Below are 18,221 nucleotides of genomic sequence, written 5' to 3'. Positions count from 1 at the left end.
GTATTTTTTAATATATATTTGGCAGATAATCTTGCCAAATCCTACAAACAAAAAGGGTCAGTAAACAACTTTTCTCAAACCATATTTATAATTATTTGAGAGTAAAGTGTGTGATGTGTTCTTTCTAGTAGTTTTATTTTTTAAATGAGCTAATTAAACACTTAAACATAATTATAGTGGGAGTTTTATCTTGAAACATTATTGAAAAGCATAATACATAAACACCCATTAACCTGGCTTTACCTAACATTTGTGCCTCTAATTCTGTATATGTACGAATAGACATTTAAATTTATATAAAATTAAACGAATAAATACGTACATCATATGTGGCGTCCTACATGATATTTTGCATCATATATAAACATACTTACTACGTAGGATGTGTATTCAATTTTCTATAAATGTGTCTACTTGTAAACAGTTATAATTAGAAGATATAGATATTCACTCTATCCACTTTTATTTGTAATATTGCGGTTAATTTTTCAAATTTAAATTAAATTAAATTAATTTCAATATTTAAAACAATAAGATTTAGATAATCAAAATCTATACAAAAATTACTATAGATCATAATTTGTTTGCATATCAATATGATTAAAAAATATATCATAAAATATTAGTTAATTTTTTTATCGATTGACTCTAAAAAAAATAATGTTAACTAAAAGTGAACAAAGAGAGTAACTAAAACCAAGTTAAATAGTACATTTATAAGTGCGTGAGGGCAAAAATGTCATAAGGTATGAGATTTGCATTGATACAAGTAGATGATACCAATGGCATATTTTCTTAATCTAAAAGCATATAATAATAGAAATTTGAGATTTTTAATGATAATTGTGTGGATTTTTGTTGGTTTGAGTTTGACTAATATTTCTTCACTCCTCTTTCCTATGAAACCACCTCCCCACCCCCACCCCTTACCCCACCCCAACAAACTCCAGTCTTCTTTTTCCTACTTTCTTTTGCCTTTTTACTCTTAAAAGTCTCATCTTTTTCCCTTTACACATTTCCATTTCTATAACTTCTTGTTAGGGTTTCTTTCCTCACCCCTTATTTACCCATTCATTCAACAGATTTGATTGAAAATTCATTATCTGGGTTGTCTTGAAATCCCAAGAAATCAGTAAAGATCCAAACTTTGAGCTCAAAAAAAGTGTCCCAGGTTGGTTTTTTAGCTTTTCTTGATCTTGCTTTCATCTTGTTAATTTTAGAAATTTAGCTGAAATTTTTGGATTTGGGGTCTTGTTAAGAGAATCCATTGTTGTTGGTAGTTTAGATTAGATTGGTTTTATCAGTCCCACATTCATTTATTAGTGATTCTTCAAAAATTGCCTTTTTGATGTTAGTGTCCAATTTAGAGAGAGTTTATTGTATTTTGTGCTTTGAAAATTCAAAAACTTATAAATTGATTGAACTATGAAGGCATATATTGACAATTATTGATGACATCACTTTTTTTTATGGAAATGTACCAAAACATTTGAATTGTTTTCATTGATCCTCTAGTTGAGTTGAGCCTATCTGTAGCTAACAAGAAACATGATTGATTTCTGATTCTTTATTGATGAAGATTGATTGATTTCTGAGTCTCTTGTAGAAATGCTGTAGTTTTAATCATTTGTTGTACTTGGAGTGAATATAAGTTGATGGCAGCATTGCTATTGATTTGGAAAGTGGAACCGGAGTAATTCAAACTCTGTTTTAAGCAATAGTAGGAGATCATTCAATATCTTAGGTTCCCAAACCAGTTTGGTTGGTGGAGCCAAGTGTTAATATAATATCTTGATTGCAACTTCGCCAAAAATTGGTTTTACTTTGTGATCTTATATAAACGTTAGTGATTTGATTCCCTGATAAACTATGTTAATCAATACTTTAGGTTGTCAAGTGTTTCAGAATGTTGTCATATGTTTATGTTTTACTATTGATTTGGCAGGACAATTATAAACCTGATAAGGCCGGATTATTTAGACATCAAAATGGGATGTTTCACGGTTTCAAAGAGTAAGAAGAAAAAATCCGTGCATAGCATCCACATCAAACGTGTGAACCCTCAGGAGCAGTCACCTACTGCACTGCCTGAACCCCAGAGACAAACAAGATCATTGCAGTCAGCTCCACCAAGTTTTAGAACAAGAGTGAAACCTGTGCAGTCAAACAATGGAGTAACAACGAGTAGGGCACGAACTCTATCCGCCCCATCAAGTCTAGACACAGCAGATCAAGATGCTCTAGCATCGAATGAATGTGAGGAACATGAAGAGCTGAGTAGTCGTGCTGGATCAATAAAGGAGTACAGGTCATCAGTTCCTCAGCCTCTACCACTTCCATCACCTCAGAATGCCGCTGCTCTCAGGACTATGAAAAGCTTCAAAGTGGGGAATACAAGTAGCCCTCTCAATGCCTCTGGACCATTGCCACTGCCTCCTGTGCTGCCTCCTACATTGCCTTCTACTGGAACGCTTCGGAACTTTGCTTTTGATGAAATTTCTGCTGCATGCCACCATTTCTCTCCAGAACGTTGTGTGTCAGAAGGTCTCTCTTCTGTTATCTACAGAGCTTCTTTTGGGGATGATGCCTCTGGTACAAAGAAGCTTGAAGCCACTATAACTCGCCTTCACCCTTCTTCACAGGTAACGTTCAGTTGCATTGGCATGTTTTGACTTTATGTTATCCTAGTTGTGTGTCATCTGCTGATTAGTCCTTCTCTTATCTGTCCTATATCTGATGATGCGGTAATATTGTAATGCCATTCTAGTTTGGTGTCTAGGCTTGGCAGGGTTAATATTTGGCTTTTAGCAGCACTGTTTCTCTGTACTTGTTGCCCTTTCTATTCTGCAGTGATAAAAGAATGGGTATTGTCCAATCAGGAATTTGCATGACAAGCCTGCATCAACTTTGTGGTTTATGAGGTTTTAACAAGTCCATGATATTTAGAAACCAATCTCACCGTCTTTTTGGCCTTTTTCAGGGTCTGAAGGAATTTGTCAACGAGGTGAACACCCTGGCTTCTTTGCAACATTCTTCACTTTGTAAACTGATTGGTTTTCATGCACGCGAAGGTTCTGAGCACAGGATGTTGGTTTTTGAGAGGCTTTTTCATGGAAGCTTAGACAGACTTTTGTTCGGAAGATCAGATGGCCCCTCTATAGATTGGAATGCGAGAACCAAAATTGCCCTATGTGCTGCACAAGGTCTTACATTTCTACATGAGGAGGGACCTTTTCAGGTATCAACACTATTATCTGCTATACGTAGCCTGAGCTGTGTGGCCTTTTTTCCCGTCACACAAACTTGTAGTTTTTGGTGTCATCTTTGTATTCTTTTACGGAAATTTGTAGTTTTTCATGTTGAAACTTGTCCTATGATAGTCATTTTGCTGAATTTCTTATCTCCACCAACAGGCAATGTTCCAAGAATTTTCAACTGGAAATATACAAATCGACAAGGATTTTAGTGCAAAGCTCTCGGGGTATGGATGCATTACGAATATACAAGAGACGGAGATATCTTGCAATTCAATCGTAAGTTCTCTTATTTACTGTTGCACACACAGAATTTATTTTCTCTGAGAAATGTTGGTCTAAAAATTCAAATATTCACCCCATGTTTTGGGAGGACTAGGCGAGATGGCTGTATTGTATAGTTGATCATCAGCAAGCTCTGTCTGGCATGTAGTTAAGATGTATGTGAATAGAACCTTAATTTTGAAGTATGTCGTGATAGACATTGCGACCCATAATATCCGAGGATGTGGCTCTTAAGAGAAGAGATGTCTATGCATCATAGATTACTATTTGTTGAGAAGCATTTTGCTTTCTAATTACTCTAGAGTCTAATTATGAGTTGTGGTTCCATTGTTTGCACTTTCTAACTTCTTGGGAGATTTTAATTAATAAAGTAAGCCCATTTGTTCAGGCCCTGGCGAATCTCTCACAGGAGACACTGGAGAGAGGGTTGATAACTCCTAAGAGCAATGTTTGGAGTTTCGGGATTGTTCTTTTAGAACTGCTCACTGGCCGGAAGAATCTTGATGGTCGGTATTCAAAGGAAGAGAGGAATCTAGTCAAGTGGAGTAGGCCTTTCCTTGCTGATGATGGTAGATTATCGCTTATCATGGATCCTCAGCTTAAAGGACGGTTTCCCGCAAAAGCAGCCCGTACAGTGGCTGATATTGCCCAAAGATGCCTGCAAAAGGATCCATCTGAAAGGCCCACCATGAGAACTATCTTGGACCAACTCAAATCCGTACAAGTGATGAAGTGCCCTTCACGGTTTCCTCTGCAAGAACCAGCGGTTGTTGGTGGTAAACACATGTCAAAGTCTCCAAGCATGAATGGCATCATCACTCCTGTGCCAAGGTTGAGTTTCTCCCCTTCCTTACCACTCACCCGAACATCGGCTTCTCCCTCAAAGGTTGCTACTCAACCCTTGGCTCGTCCTTCATTAACATGTTCCTACTCTTTCTCTTTGGAGGACCTTGATAGACTGGAAAGCCGAAGGTCATCAACTTCATCTTTTCGCAGGTCCAGTGTTGAAGGATTTTGATTGTTTATTCTTTAATAGGTTACTTCTAGCCCTCTCTTGTGACAAGTGATTACATGAAAAGATATGAAGGATAAAGATGTGGTTTTCTACCTTCCCATTCCTCAAGGAAGAAGATGTGGGAAATAACATTTTGTAGATAAGGTTTGTCCTTTGGTTTGATTAGTGTTCTGTGAATCAAGATGTGTGGGGAGATGTAGATTTTCTTTAATATGTTATTCGTCAACCTCCAGCCCCTTCCGAGATGAAAAAAACAATCCCCAGATTGCTGGAAAGCAATAAAAAGAGAAAGGGAAGGGAAGATAAAGAAGAAAGAAAATTCTATTGTGTAATGATGTATATGTGTACAAGTATTCTTTTTTTAGTTTATTAAGAAATGTTGTATTTTGGGAACTTGGCTTGGTGAGAAATATGGTTTCAGTAGTGAGGGTGATGCAACCTTACTCTTTGATAGAGAAGTAAATTTCAGTATTCCATGTTACCTGGAAAGTTTTGTAATCTAATGGTGAATGAAATATAAGGTTGGAAAATGTCAGCTACAAAATCTCACATATATTTGCATTAGTACAAGCTGCCTGCACTTGATTCATACTGGTTTTCAGACATTTCAAGCTTGTTTAAGCAATAGTTTAAAGTAATCTTAGCAATTGATGTAGATGATTAAGGTGTCAAATGTTCATTATCAGCTGGCTTCTATCTTCCAGGTGCAGATTATGTTTCCTCCTTTTTATATCAGCTGCTACACTTTCATCAGATCTATAAATCACTTGGCAAAAATACATAAAACTAGAAATTTTTTTTCCAAAAAGCTACTAAACCAATTGAGGGGGTGGGGTTGCCTTTAAAACAAGAACAAATAATTTGTTGAAACAATTTCAATTTTTCATATACATATTAGTGACTTTCTTTTCAACTCCTTTGTCCATCACAAGTGTTTAATCCAACAAAAGATATCAAGCAAATACATCATGGGCTATTGGAAATTATATGACCTTTAAAAGTTGTTACTCATGAGGGAAATCATCTAAATATATTTTGCAGGACACACATAGTACAACCTATAAACACAAATATTTTTAACATCCACTTGCTTCACATACTCCTAATAACTACAAGATATCAACAAGGTAGTGGAAATCTTCTGTATTGTTGGTCCATCAAGAAAAAGAATAGAAAGGAGCATTAGCAACCAAAAGGATTTCATGTTTCATCATTGGTCTTTTCCAGTTTGATCTGGTTCAGAGTTTTCCTTGGGGACATCCTTCTCTTGCTCTTGAGCAGTAGAAGCAAGGCACAGATCCTCTTGGACGCGTAGGTCACTCTCTCTGGTGTCTTGGGGCAACCCTTGGGACCCTGAGCTCCCTTGTTGCTCAGAAACTAAGCTTGTTAGACCATTCTGCCTCAGATATGTCTCTAGCGGCAGACATGCTTGCTGAAGAAGAGACATCATGCTAATATGAGATGAACCGGTATCTTCACGATTTGGGTGACAGTTTAAGTCTAATTGCGACTTACTTATTTCCGGAAGCTTCTGCAATTGATAGCTGCTATGGCCCCTCGCCAGTGTCTCGCTTCCAGATCTTTCTTTCTCTGAAGGATCAACTTCTGGTTTCACTGGTCTAGAGAAGCTGTCCACTTCAGTCTCTTCCTTGGAACTCCACATAAGTTGATTCCTCTGGCCAAGTTCCGCTTCACGTTCTGATTGACGCTTCTTTTTGCGCATCATAAGTGTCTTGAAACGACGTTTCACTGTCATGCAGACATTGCAAGTACATGTTGGATTATGTTTGCCCTTCCCACTGGGAGGCTGGATGCACACAATGCAAGAACATCCAGGTCGATGCCTTGGGTGTTTAGTTGTTGTTGCAACTGATGCGGGACCAGGCTCTCCTAGGTCACCAGCAATGCTTATTCCATTTGCTTGAGAATCTAAATCAGAAGAATCATGGGCCTGTGTTATCCTTTGGCCTGCTGCACTTCTTTGTTTCTTGAAATCTGTACAGCAACGCCAACAAAACTAAGAACCACAGCATTTTAGTATTTTTGTCAAACTAAGAAAGTGTCCCCAACCAAACCAAGCATACAGTTAAAATGACTGCAAGTGGAATGATTGTCAGGTATGCAACATTGTAGCTAGAACGGATGGGAGGTAATTCGTCCGATAGTTTCATATCATATGTGCACAACTGGCTACATGTTAATTATGTGATCGGTAAATGAAATTTAGTTTAGCACAACTACAGGCTTACAAATAATGAAGGCATTACATAAGTATATTAAATCAAGAGTTCGTGAATTTTAGGACGTTATCATATAAGAACCAGCTGGTGCATGACCGAAATATACACTAAAACTAAAGCAACAAGTTACTTCACCCTTGTCCATTTTGAAAAGATTTTCAAGCTCTCTGGGTGTTAAATCGTCTGGGATGGAACAAGAGGACCTGAGAACATGAGCATGATTAGTCTAATTTTAAGTCGCATAAGTGCTGTTGAGCAAAATTCCTTGAATTGCGGTGTCCTGACCTGCTATGATCTGAAATGTTGTCCTGACATGTCCAATGAGGAGGTAGAAGATAATCAGCTGGCAACTTTCGCCACTTAAAGCAATTATCACATTGAGCCCACTGCTCCTGCTCCCTGGGATCAGTGATATACCAGTAAAACTTCCAATTTGAGCAGTCTAAGGAATATCAAATGTCAATGATGGACATGAAAAAGAATCTTTAGAAAAGAAAATATATGTTTTGTAAGAGTATTTGTTGCAGTTGAATATGTGGAACAAATTACAGTCTACAGTTCAAACTTCAACAGTGAATTGGTGATGTCATCCTATTTGGTGCCTCTTGTGTCTATGCCCGCTCCGATATCTTCCCATTATTTTGTCATCTCCTATCTCTTTTCTGTTTTCTTAACCATTGGAGAAATAAACAGGTCAAAGAATGCCAAGGGAAGAGACAGCACCACTATATCTATCAGCTTCCAAAATTAATGTCTGAATAAAAGAAATATTTGGAATATGACGGGAGAAAGGAGTCTCTCAGAGGAAACAGCCACTGTACAGAGAGCTATGTCTTAGGACCAAACTTTTTGGAAAGAGGAAAGCTCTTCTTGTAGCAGCAGAATGAGTTAGAATTTACCTATTTTAGGGACATTCTTCACATTTTCATGCTGACCAAACCAGTTAGTAACATAATATTGTTTCCTATCAGCCATCTAACTAGGTCGCCGCGTGCGTCTCAGATCGTCCAAAAGCTAAGCTTTTTTGGAGGATTTGACACGGTTGTGGTAGCTGTTTTGGAGTCTAAGCAACATAGGCCCTCGACTCCTTGTTAGTGAAAATATTCAGAAAAGGTAACTTATGACGGTCTGTTATTGCTGATGTCCTTTCTCATAATTTTTTAAGCAACATGTTGGAGTAGTGGAATACATTCTGATAAGATATTCTTTCTTACCCAGATAAGCGGACAGTAAATATACTCCTCTTCCCAAGAACAGGTGGTTGCTGCATTTTGAAGAACAAAGTTACAAACCAAAGCCAGAGTTTTTTAGCGGAATGATTAAATCTTAACAGCAATTCTCGTCGATTAAGATAATGTGAAATTCATCTAGTTCAACCACAAAGCATGAGCAGCACAGATTATTTCAAAGATAAAGCTACATACTTCGTATTCTTCAAATTCTTGGTCCTCTATGGTGACAGTGGTTGGCTGAACACTCAGTGGTGGTCGGAGCATATCCTGTAACTCCTCCCATGAAAGCTTCAACTCCAAAGCATCGTGGGCATCAATGAGCAGTCTCTTACTTTTTGACCCAATATTACGACTTCTTTTACGCTCTGATACAGGCATTGAAGGGGAGAAGGCACCATCTGCATTCCTGCCTCCGTTCTTCTCCGTTAAGTACCAGCTAAAATCACCACTATTGAAATGCTTCGAGGATAAATTCACAGAAGACTCCCTGCTTCCTTTAAATGATTGAAGAAGGCCAGAATAACCACTCATCAAAGGTAGATTCTCAGGCATTGCTGAGAAGGAGGTGGGTTCAGTAGAGAAAACATTCTTGGGTATGGCTGACAGACGATTTTCCTGTTTAGGCAATATAATCAATATTATATCCCATAAGCCACTAAAGTGAACTCAAGACGAAGCCCCTATGTGGAATAGTTACCTGAGTTATTTTAACAGTTGATGCTTTACGAAACCCCATTAAAAGCTTTCCTTCTGGATCCATGCGGCTGAAAGTCACTGCAATGAAATGTTCTATAGGATGAGAAATGAGTAGTAAAATCTTAAGTCTGAATAGAGAGCACAAAAACGAACAATGAACAAAAACATGTAATTAAATGTTCTTATAGGATGAGAAATGAGTAGTAGAATCCTAAGTCTGAATAGAGAGCACAAAAACGAACAAGGAACAAAAACATAAAATGACAGGTACTAAAGAAATAGCCCTTGTGCCTAACTCAACTCCAAAAGCTAGCTCAAGAGGTGAGCGTTGCCCAAGATCGTTTAAATAGTCTAAATTCCCTTTCCATTGCCGATGTGGGACTCTCCACAACACGAAAATTTTGGAATTCATTCACTAGGGAAAAACACGTGTTTCTCTCGCTTTCTATCCATTTCTTGAGCATGTGGAGCTTATCAGGAGCTGGACAGACTCACGAGCAAGATCAATGCAAGAATATGAGCACATAAGTCAGATGGACCTTGCGCCTAACTAAACCCCAAAAGCTAGCTCAAGAGGTGAGGATTGCCCAAGATCATTTAAAGAGTCTAAATTCCCTTTTCCATTGCCGATGTGGGACTCTCCACAACACGAAATTTTGGAATTCATTCACTAGAGAAAAACATGAGTTTCTCCCGCTTTCTATCCATTTCTTGAGCATGTGGAGCTTATCAGGAGCTGGACCAACTCATGAGCAAGATCAATGCAAGAATATGAGCACAGAAGTCAGCAAGACTACAGAGGTGAAACTCATGTTCTGTTTTATTATCTTGATTTTAGAATACAAAAATAATTTTTGTTAGTAGTTGAAGGACTCTATAAATATATTGAATCATTGAGCCAGTACACCAGACATTTTCAGTAAAAACCTAAAAAAAAAACAAATTCTTTCATATTAGATACCTAGAAGAAGATGGGAAAAAATATTCCATACGATATTTGCATCTTCACTCTATTCACTTCCTGGCATAACGTTCTTATATTCAAACCTGTTAGGAACCAGACTATGTTAATACTATAAGTACTCAATGCGACTATCCTCCCTCTGATAGTGTATGAATAGGAAAATAGTTGGTTGTTACAAGAAGTAAATATAATTAAGGATCATCCTGTCAGACCAACTTAAAAGTTACAGTAGTTAACAATGAACTCGTTGTTTTATAGCTAATAATACTAAACTTGGAAAAGTGAAAGAAGTATTGGCCCTATTACTGTCATTCTAATTCCAGAATAGCTGACTGGCTTTAACAAAGACTGATAGGCAAAGGCTTGTATTTGGAGTGTCAAAAATTCAAATCTCATAAATACTATGTCTAACCTGACCCCCTTTATCTCAAATAGAGGTGGATAATGAGTATTGACCTGCCAGCATCATTGCTTCAATGTTGAGTTAAAGCAAAGAACTAGGGGTAGCAAAATTGACCCAATTATTTAAAACCTGCCCAAAACTTATCAGGTTGGGCAAGAGATATTTCCGTGTCCGGAGCCAAAAGGATAATTAAGCCCAATAGTATACTTTTAAAAAACAATCAATTACTATCAACTAAACAAAATTCTTTTTTAAATAAAAACCGCCGCAAGGCGCATGGAATTCCGCGCCTTGCGGCGGCTTCCCTGATCTAAACGTCGTCAAATTGTCTGTCAGAAAGTTGCCCTTTTGGTTCTCTAATTAATTTTGTTGCCCTTTTGGAATTTTTGACAAGTTTTCTTACCTTTTGGCTCCGGACTCAGATATTTAACTGATGAACTAATTTGAGCTATGCCCAGCTTAACCTGTCTTAGACAAGCTGCCAAACATAACCGTATAGATGTCTACCATAACCCACAGGAATGGAGAAAGACTTAATTCAAGGTTAAGAATGTAAGATAAAAATATCAAACATGTCAGAATATCGGAACTTACTACAAAAACTGTTTCTTACTAGAATGTAAACTTATTTATTGGAAAGAAAAAAGGATGGGTCAAGTTCGTTTGTTTTATTTTGGGGAGGGGGAGGGGGGCTTATGACCCACTATTTAGCCCATCTTAGTCCAAGTTAATATTGGGCAGGTTGGGACTTGAGTAATGACCTATTTATTGACTCAACCCATTTGCTACCCCTACTTGTAAAAGAACTAAAATGTCTTAATCATAGAATCTCATGAACAAAAAGACAATCTTATCAAGATTCAAGCCTAGGAAAATAATTACTGCTTAATGTTAACAAGGTAATCCGAATATAACAGGCTTTATGGCTCACTACAAAAGAATGAAACTTCATTACCTGTATCTCCGGCTTGTAATTGCATAGATTGTATGCAAGGGGTCACACCCTCGAGAACATACATCCTGCTGTTGTTGTTTGGCCAAAATCTGAACTGGAATACCCATTCTTTGCCCTTCACATCTTGAATCCGCAGAGGAAGGCCTTCTGGTTGAGAAATTGGTGGGAAATATGCCTGAACAATGAAAATAGTTAAATTTAATGAACTTGCTGGTGTCACCACGAGGACAAAGGTAAAGGAAGACTAGGCCTCTACTTTGGTGGGCAAAAAAGTCAGTAGAGAAGAATGTGTAAAAATGAGGAGGATGAAACAAATGCGAAAGTTGGAAACATACTTCAGCACACGCTTTAGGAAGCACCAAACGGCCAATTCGACCTGCATCACTTGCACTCAGGACCTTCTCAAATAATGGTATGATGGTGGAATTTGAGCTTGAAAAAAAATTTGTCAAGGAAATCATGTATGAAATAGGTCAACAACAATGAATCTAATTTAAGAACTTATGATGGATACTCTCCAGATATTTGCTGCAACTCCTGGTCTGTTATCCTTGGCCAATAGCGTGGAAGCAGCTGATTCTTAATCCGACCTTCAACAGGTGGTCTGGCAACACGAATCTGTGAAATTATGCCAGCATTCATCTCCGGTCCCAAAGCAGAGGCAGATTTTGGGGGTTTGGGCAATAGATTTCGAGATCTAGACCCTTGCTGCAAGGAAGATATTGTCTTGTTCAGGTCCCCCTCATCCAATGTAGTAGGAAAGAGCTTTGAGTTCGGTGAAGGTGCAGACAGAGCTATGCTTAAATTTGTTTGCACAGTTGATCCATGAATCTCTACAACTCCTTTGTATCCGTTATATGAATCCAGTTTGGCATTTTTAGAGAACTCCGCCGAAGCCTGAAACAAATTTGATGAAAAAGTGCTTCCAGATTCTCCAGCAGGATGGAAGGTTTCTTCCATTTTTATTTGGCCTATAGGACTATTGGTGTTGTCATTCTGGTGTAGGAGCAGAAGTGCTGGATCAATACTGTCAGAACCCTCTCTTTTATTTGGTTCTGAACCATTTATCTGACTGCCCAGAGAAGTGGAAGCTGTTTCACCAACACTGTTTGAGATAGAAGTTCCAAAAGCTTTAGGCTTCTCATGATTTGGGGTCTGCAGGAAAATGGAAGAACATGATGCAGGATGCAATTATAGTTCCAAAATTTCTAATAGCGAAAACCCTAAGAAACAATGTCAAGTCTAGCAACTTCAATCTGTATCTTCCAATGAAAAAAATACTTGCTTATTAAAAACTAGACTTGCTTAACTACATTACAAATAAAAATAGGGCATCCTACTCCAAAACAATGTTAGAGAACAATCAGGAAATAGAACTGATAAACAGATGGCAAGCACGAGGGCAATTTGCTGGGTTTTTTCCTTAGATGTAATTTTTTTGGATAAAATCAATAGGAGCAATGTCCACGAGTTGTTAGAGTTTACTATGTTATTCAAATGTTTTATGCTTTACTACTTAAATAGTAAAATTACAATCCAAGGAGAGCTAGCAAGCCAACTTCAGTAATTACAATTCATTTGTATGTCACAGTACAAAAGTTCACATGAATGCATAAAATTTATCTCACAGCATGTTGCTGACAGCTCCTCACACAGCTGATACAATTAATGCCCCCGCTATCGAGCAGCTCTAGCAAAGAGCTAGAAGCAATACATCCGCAATGAAGACGCTGTGAATACCAAAATTAGTTTAAAAGGTAAGTGGCTCTGCGGAGAATTAGATTGTACTATGGACAGAAATACTATTCTGGAGCTAACCTTGCCACATGAAATGCACTCCCTCCAACCAGTGTCCTCCGAGTGGAATAAATCACAGAAGAGTAGTTGTTCATAAGCATTCCTGGGGTAAATCCAAATCCCATGTTATGACATCGAGAGTTAGTGATCTAATTCTCAGGAAAATCTGAGTGAAGTTAGGTCACAACTCACAAGATGGTAAATACAAACTTCACATTACAAATTGTAGACCAAGCAGAAGATATCTGGGATGTTTTAGATTATTTGTAAGAAGTAGAGGTGATAGACGGCAATATGACTAGACTGTAATACCTTTTGAAGGGGACTACATATTTTGGATGTATTCTACCTGTGAATATATAGATTAGTGTTACCATCCTAAAAAAAGAAATTGCAGACCAATATATATATTTCATTTTACGAGATATTTTAGCGCTTCATAAAAATAATTGATGCGAAGTCCTACACCTAACTTGAGGCAATTAATACGTGTTTAAATTCATCCCACTTTTAGCAGACACCAATATTTCGTATAATGTTGAGAAATCTACCCTTTCACCATTTGACAGTACTCGGCTTGCCAGAATTTTGTATTAAAACTTAAGGTAAATTCTTTTATTCCTCCAAGTTTCCAAATTCAATTACTTTCAACATACTTATTTCTAAGTATTTAGTTAGTATGATTCTGGCGTCATCAGCATGAAGAACTACTTTTTAAAATCTATACTCTCCACCATTCAAGCAAAGAGAACTTAGTCAATAGACCTTTTAGGCGTAAGAGATAATCTACCATTGCATTTGAGATGAAATCAGTACACTCAGAGAAAGGCGTCCACAGATTGCTAAATGATGGTCATCTACTCTAAGTGAGTTGACATTTGGGAAGAAAAACTGATCTCATATTAACAAGAACAGAATGTATAAAATAAGTCATGAAACTATAGTAACCCTTTGCCTGCATGAATTGGGCAAGAAAAGAGTGAACACTATAGAAGGCCGACAAGGGGGAGGCGTACCAGTCGAAGAGTTAGACTGAAAACCGTAGGAATCAAAGCTTGCTCCCAGTAGGTGCATTAGGTCAATTCATCCCATCTGCAGTCTGCCTAAGTCATGATGGTCAGAATTACCGAGAATTATGTGATATCTGTGCTGATGGATTAGTTAACATATGCTAGCGCAAGTTGGTCCTCGAACCATCTTAACTTTTTAAGAAAAAAGGGCTCAGAAGTTTCCGTTCAACCCACTAATGGCAGTGGTTTGTGATTTTGCCACTCAATACTGAAGAGAATCTTGCTCATTAATGAATGGGCAGGCTCCTGAGTCAGTGATACAACTCTACAACTACGTGGTCTTCAATTCTAATTGGTTACCACCATATTCCAATATATCGCCATTGAATCTTTTTAATTATTTTTTTAATAATAGTGGTGTCCGATTCAACTTGTGCTTACATCGACTATACCAGGAATTGCTTTGGCATCAATAAGTTTTATGCAAATGTGTCTACACTAGAAGCGTTCCAGATATAATTTCTCAAACTGGATGCCCTAAGACTCTGCATTAGTTTCAGTTTTCAGTTTATGGTGAAACTGTCATTAGCTACATTTTATTCCAAAGTTAAAGTGAATGTTTTTCCTTTCGGCAATGCAGGCGGTAGATTGCAAAAGATCTAAGTTTATCATGAATTTAACTACCAGTCATCTATCCTGACCAAGAAACAAAAGATAAACAGAAAAATAACAGAAGTAAAACAAACAAACAAAACAAAACAAAAGGGAAAAAAATAACAAATATTAATAATAAAATAGTTTCATTCCATCAGCACTGTATTATTTACTGTAAGTGAAATCACTGCATGCAATCTCTATTTCATATAAAGGCCAAAAAGAGCAAAAAAAGACAAAGTTGCTCCACAGTAACTTAACATGGAACCAAATAGACAATTCTGGAAAGAAAAAAAAAGTTATGCCATCACTTCAACACAGGGGCGGAGCCACCTTATCACTAGGGATTCATCCGAACCCCCTTCGGCGGAAAATTATATTATTGTTACATGGTTAAAATAAATTTTTAGGTATATACGATAGATGTCGAACCCCCTTCGGCTACTTCATGTGTTTATTTCTTCAGATTCTGAACCCCCTTATTAAAAATTCTGGCTCGCTTCAACGGCCTCACTTAGATCATAAGCCCATGCTCCTGATCTCAGCCAAGAAAAACCTCCCTATGACACAGCAAGAATCACAGATAATACAAATCCTTAGGAGAACGTAAGCAGGTTAATCTGCACTGACTTCCTAAAAGACAACAAGTGAAACAGAAAGAAGAAGGATTATCTTTCCCACATTTTGATCTTGCAGGATCTTTAATCTTTCCAGAACTAGAGTCAGTTTGAGCAACCATTACTAGGGTGCATGAACTGGACTAGGAACATATTATCCCAATAGAATTAATTCTCTCAAATTGAATATGCAATCTCTAATTTGAAAAGGTAAAGTAATTGTTTAGTCGAATTAAAGAACAGTCGGATAAAAGAACATGATTTAGCAAATATCTTTCAGCAAAACAAAAAGGATAATTCTCCGAGCTGCTACAGTATTCACCAACACAGTAACCTTAACATAAACACAGAAACTGTTCAGATTGTAAATACTTCTTCCGTTTCAAAAAAGAACAATCAGCTCAATAAACAAATTTCAAACCATCTCAATTAGTAGGACATTGATTCCTTAATCTTTTCTCGAATAAAATAAGCAAATTCAAAACCTATACAAAGAGTATATAAGTCAGAACATTTTTACAATGAAAAATCACTGTTTGACATTCTAAATGGTAATGTTATCATATAAAATGATCAAACAGAGTTGAGCACTAGGCAAACCAGTTTCTACAAAACAAAAAGAACAACAAAACTGAATTTACAAACATATATAAATTAAGTATAAAGAGAGAGTGAGATCTGAATTGAATTACCCGCACTTATCACAGAGGGTCGCAAATTCACCAGATCGCAAAGGCCACCCTTTTTTCCACTCAATTGAAGAAGTTGTCCCACACAGTCCATTCATGCAAATCTTCGACTCCATTCCTAAAATCCTTACCTCTAATCAAGCCCTAATACAGCATAATCTTCCTCTTAATACTCCATACGCAAAACCCAAAAAAAAAAAAGTTTTTTTTTAAAGCTAAAAATGAAGTCTTTAGAAAAACCCAAGTATGAAATAGTTGAATAATAAGTGTGAAGCAAGAATCTTGAAAACAAAAGTTAAAGACATAAAACTAAAGCTAGTAAGCTGCAGTGTTTGTGGGTCTGTTTTAAAATTTGTGATAGAGAAATATTAGGGAAGTTTGTTGAATTTCCGGTACCGGAACGGTGGAATTGGGAGAGAGAGAGAAGCGTAAAGTGTAAAACAGTTCAAAAATGGAAAAGGGGACATGCAGGGAGGGAGAGACTTGAAGGGTCAGCAAAGGTCGCCCGCCTTTCTCTTTCAGTTCTTCTTCCACTAACGTCTCTCTCTGCTCAATTTCTTTTTCACTTTATCATATCAGCTTTTCTTTTGAACATTGAAAAGAAAGCTTATGTTTATATAATTTGATCAAAAACATACAAGTTTTGTGACTAAATGCAAAGTAATAGTTAAGACCAACTATGTTGTAACCTCTCTCGTTGTTCTAGAAGAGATAGGATTAAAATAGGTACATTTGGAAGTGGCTTTGGTGCGGAAGTTAAAGATCGAGATAATTTTGAACATTTGAAAGTGATATGTTTTGATGTTCTAGTGTGGATGTGTGAGTGATTGGCTATAGATAATTTATATAAACAGAGATAAAACGAGAAAATAGTAGAAATGAATGTGTATGAATGGACGTGTGTTGATGAGGGCTGGAAATAGATGCTTAGGATCTTACGTAGAAAGATTAGGGAGGACACAAATTAGGATAGAAAATTAGAAGGTCATCGTGTGTTGTTTTATCATCTGTTCATATTAGTAGTTAGTGTTGCACTCGTAATTTCTAGTTCTTTGATTTTTATTACTTATTATCTTATATTTTTGGTCATCACATGATTCAATTATAATCATTGTCTTGTTACCATTAGTTATCTTGTTTGTATAATATTTCATGTACTTTAATCCATAATAATATCTCTATTTTTAGGTAAAAGATGATACATGCATACATTATATCTTTTCTAGAATCTCCGTTGTTGTTGTTATTAGTGTAGAGAAGTTTTGTGTGTGAAAGAAAATAACTTGAAAAAATAGTAATAATCAACTTTTCACAATTTAAAATCGATTAGAAAATAACTCCCCTTAAAAAGTAAGTACGAAATTTGAAAGCTTTACAAAGGGGTCTTAAACGGGTTTTTTAATGAAAGCTCTACAAAAGGGTCTTAAACGAGTTTTTTAATAAAAAAAGTGTTTTGTACATTTTTCTCTAAATTTGATTTATTTTTCTTTTTAGTTACCTCAAACAAGAATGACATGTTTATATAGCAAGTAACAATTTAACATTAAAATATTTATTTTACTTTTTATAAAATAACTTATAACAACACAAATATCTACTCTCTTCGTTAAAAAAAGGATATTAACGAAAAGGATGACCTAGTTTGACTTATAATGAAATTTAAGAAAAGAAAGAAGACTTGTTAATCTTGTGGTTCTAAATTAAAGTTATGTCAAATATATCAAAATGTTCTTTAATCTTGTGGTCTTAAATATGTCACATGGAAAGTTAAAGTTAAATTATTGTAAAAAAAAAAACGAAACATTCTTTTTTAAACAGATTAAGAAGAAAATAAAATCTTTTTTTTTTAAACACAAGAAATATCACTTATCTCAAATAAATTTCAAAAGTTTTCTTTTCATTTAAAAATTTTCTACCGATTCGAACTAACTCATATAAAATAAAATAAAAAACGGTGCAATAAAACAAATGGCTCATTTAGGAAGTGGGAGTCCTAATCAAAAGGACAAAAATCCACTTTGCTTTTCAAGTATGGTTCTTTTGGCTTAGTGTGTACGATAAGATTAGAACTAAGATTAATCATCATTGCGTAATTAAACAGATAAGTAAACAAATCAAAATTAGTTTATTCAATCCCCTAATTGATTACTTCTTCTACGCGTGCTATATCCTAATACTACAATGACATCATGCTTATCAAATCTTTAACCAAAAACCATTAACTAAAAAATTAGGTGATGAGGGGTGAGTGACTGACATTACTTTTTTTTTTCCCTATATGTAACAAACATAGAGAGATTTTCAAAAAGTTAAGTCAATCAGGTTCCTTAAAGTTCTCTGCATAATTCGCTTAGACATTTCAACTAATATTAGTACCAATTGAACATTTTTACCTATATAATAATCATTT

At 36.3% G+C, this 18,221-nt stretch overlaps 2 protein-coding genes across 9 annotated transcripts; one reads left to right on the top strand and one right to left on the bottom strand.

The window, feature by feature from the left end:
* Nucleotides 1–797: 797 nt before the first annotated feature.
* Nucleotides 798–5,098, top strand: LOC101264267 (probable serine/threonine-protein kinase PBL18). Its single transcript, XM_004248993.5, has 5 exons — nt 798–1,171; nt 1,946–2,642; nt 2,981–3,238; nt 3,414–3,533; nt 3,928–5,098. Exons 2-5 carry the CDS (start codon nt 1,989–1,991, stop codon nt 4,555–4,557), a joined length of 1,662 nt encoding a protein of 553 aa, XP_004249041.1. The 5' UTR covers nt 798–1,171; nt 1,946–1,988; the 3' UTR covers nt 4,558–5,098.
* Nucleotides 5,099–5,414: 316 nt separating this feature from the next.
* Nucleotides 5,415–16,801, bottom strand: LOC101263949 (B3 domain-containing transcription repressor VAL2). Of its 8 annotated transcripts, XM_069290494.1 has the most exons (15): nt 15,815–16,264; nt 13,858–13,940; nt 13,154–13,190; nt 12,863–12,944; nt 12,673–12,774; nt 11,559–12,199; nt 11,380–11,476; nt 11,045–11,219; nt 8,724–8,800; nt 8,219–8,641; nt 8,009–8,058; nt 7,080–7,193; nt 6,930–6,997; nt 6,070–6,549; nt 5,415–5,986 (listed from the first exon to the last, which is right to left on the bottom strand). In XM_069290494.1, exons 2-15 carry the CDS (start codon nt 13,913–13,915, stop codon nt 5,925–5,927), a joined length of 2,466 nt encoding a protein of 821 aa, XP_069146595.1. In that variant the 5' UTR covers nt 13,916–13,940; nt 15,815–16,264; the 3' UTR covers nt 5,415–5,924. The 8 variants fall into 8 exon arrangements, with proteins under 8 accessions (XP_069146595.1, XP_010327710.1, XP_025888945.1 ...); XM_010329408.4 differs by lacking the exon at nt 13,858–13,940 and having other exon boundaries at nt 15,815–16,801; XM_026033160.2 differs by having other exon boundaries at nt 5,415–6,549; nt 15,815–15,952.
* Between the last annotated feature and the right edge of the window lie 1,420 nt (nt 16,802–18,221).

Source organism: Solanum lycopersicum, chromosome 10, assembly GCF_036512215.1.
Source record: "Solanum lycopersicum chromosome 10, SLM_r2.1".
Classification (NCBI taxonomy): Eukaryota; Viridiplantae; Streptophyta; class Magnoliopsida; order Solanales; family Solanaceae; genus Solanum; species Solanum lycopersicum.
The sequence above is the reverse complement of the archived record's forward strand: the minus strand, read 5'-3'. Positions and strand labels throughout refer to the sequence as shown.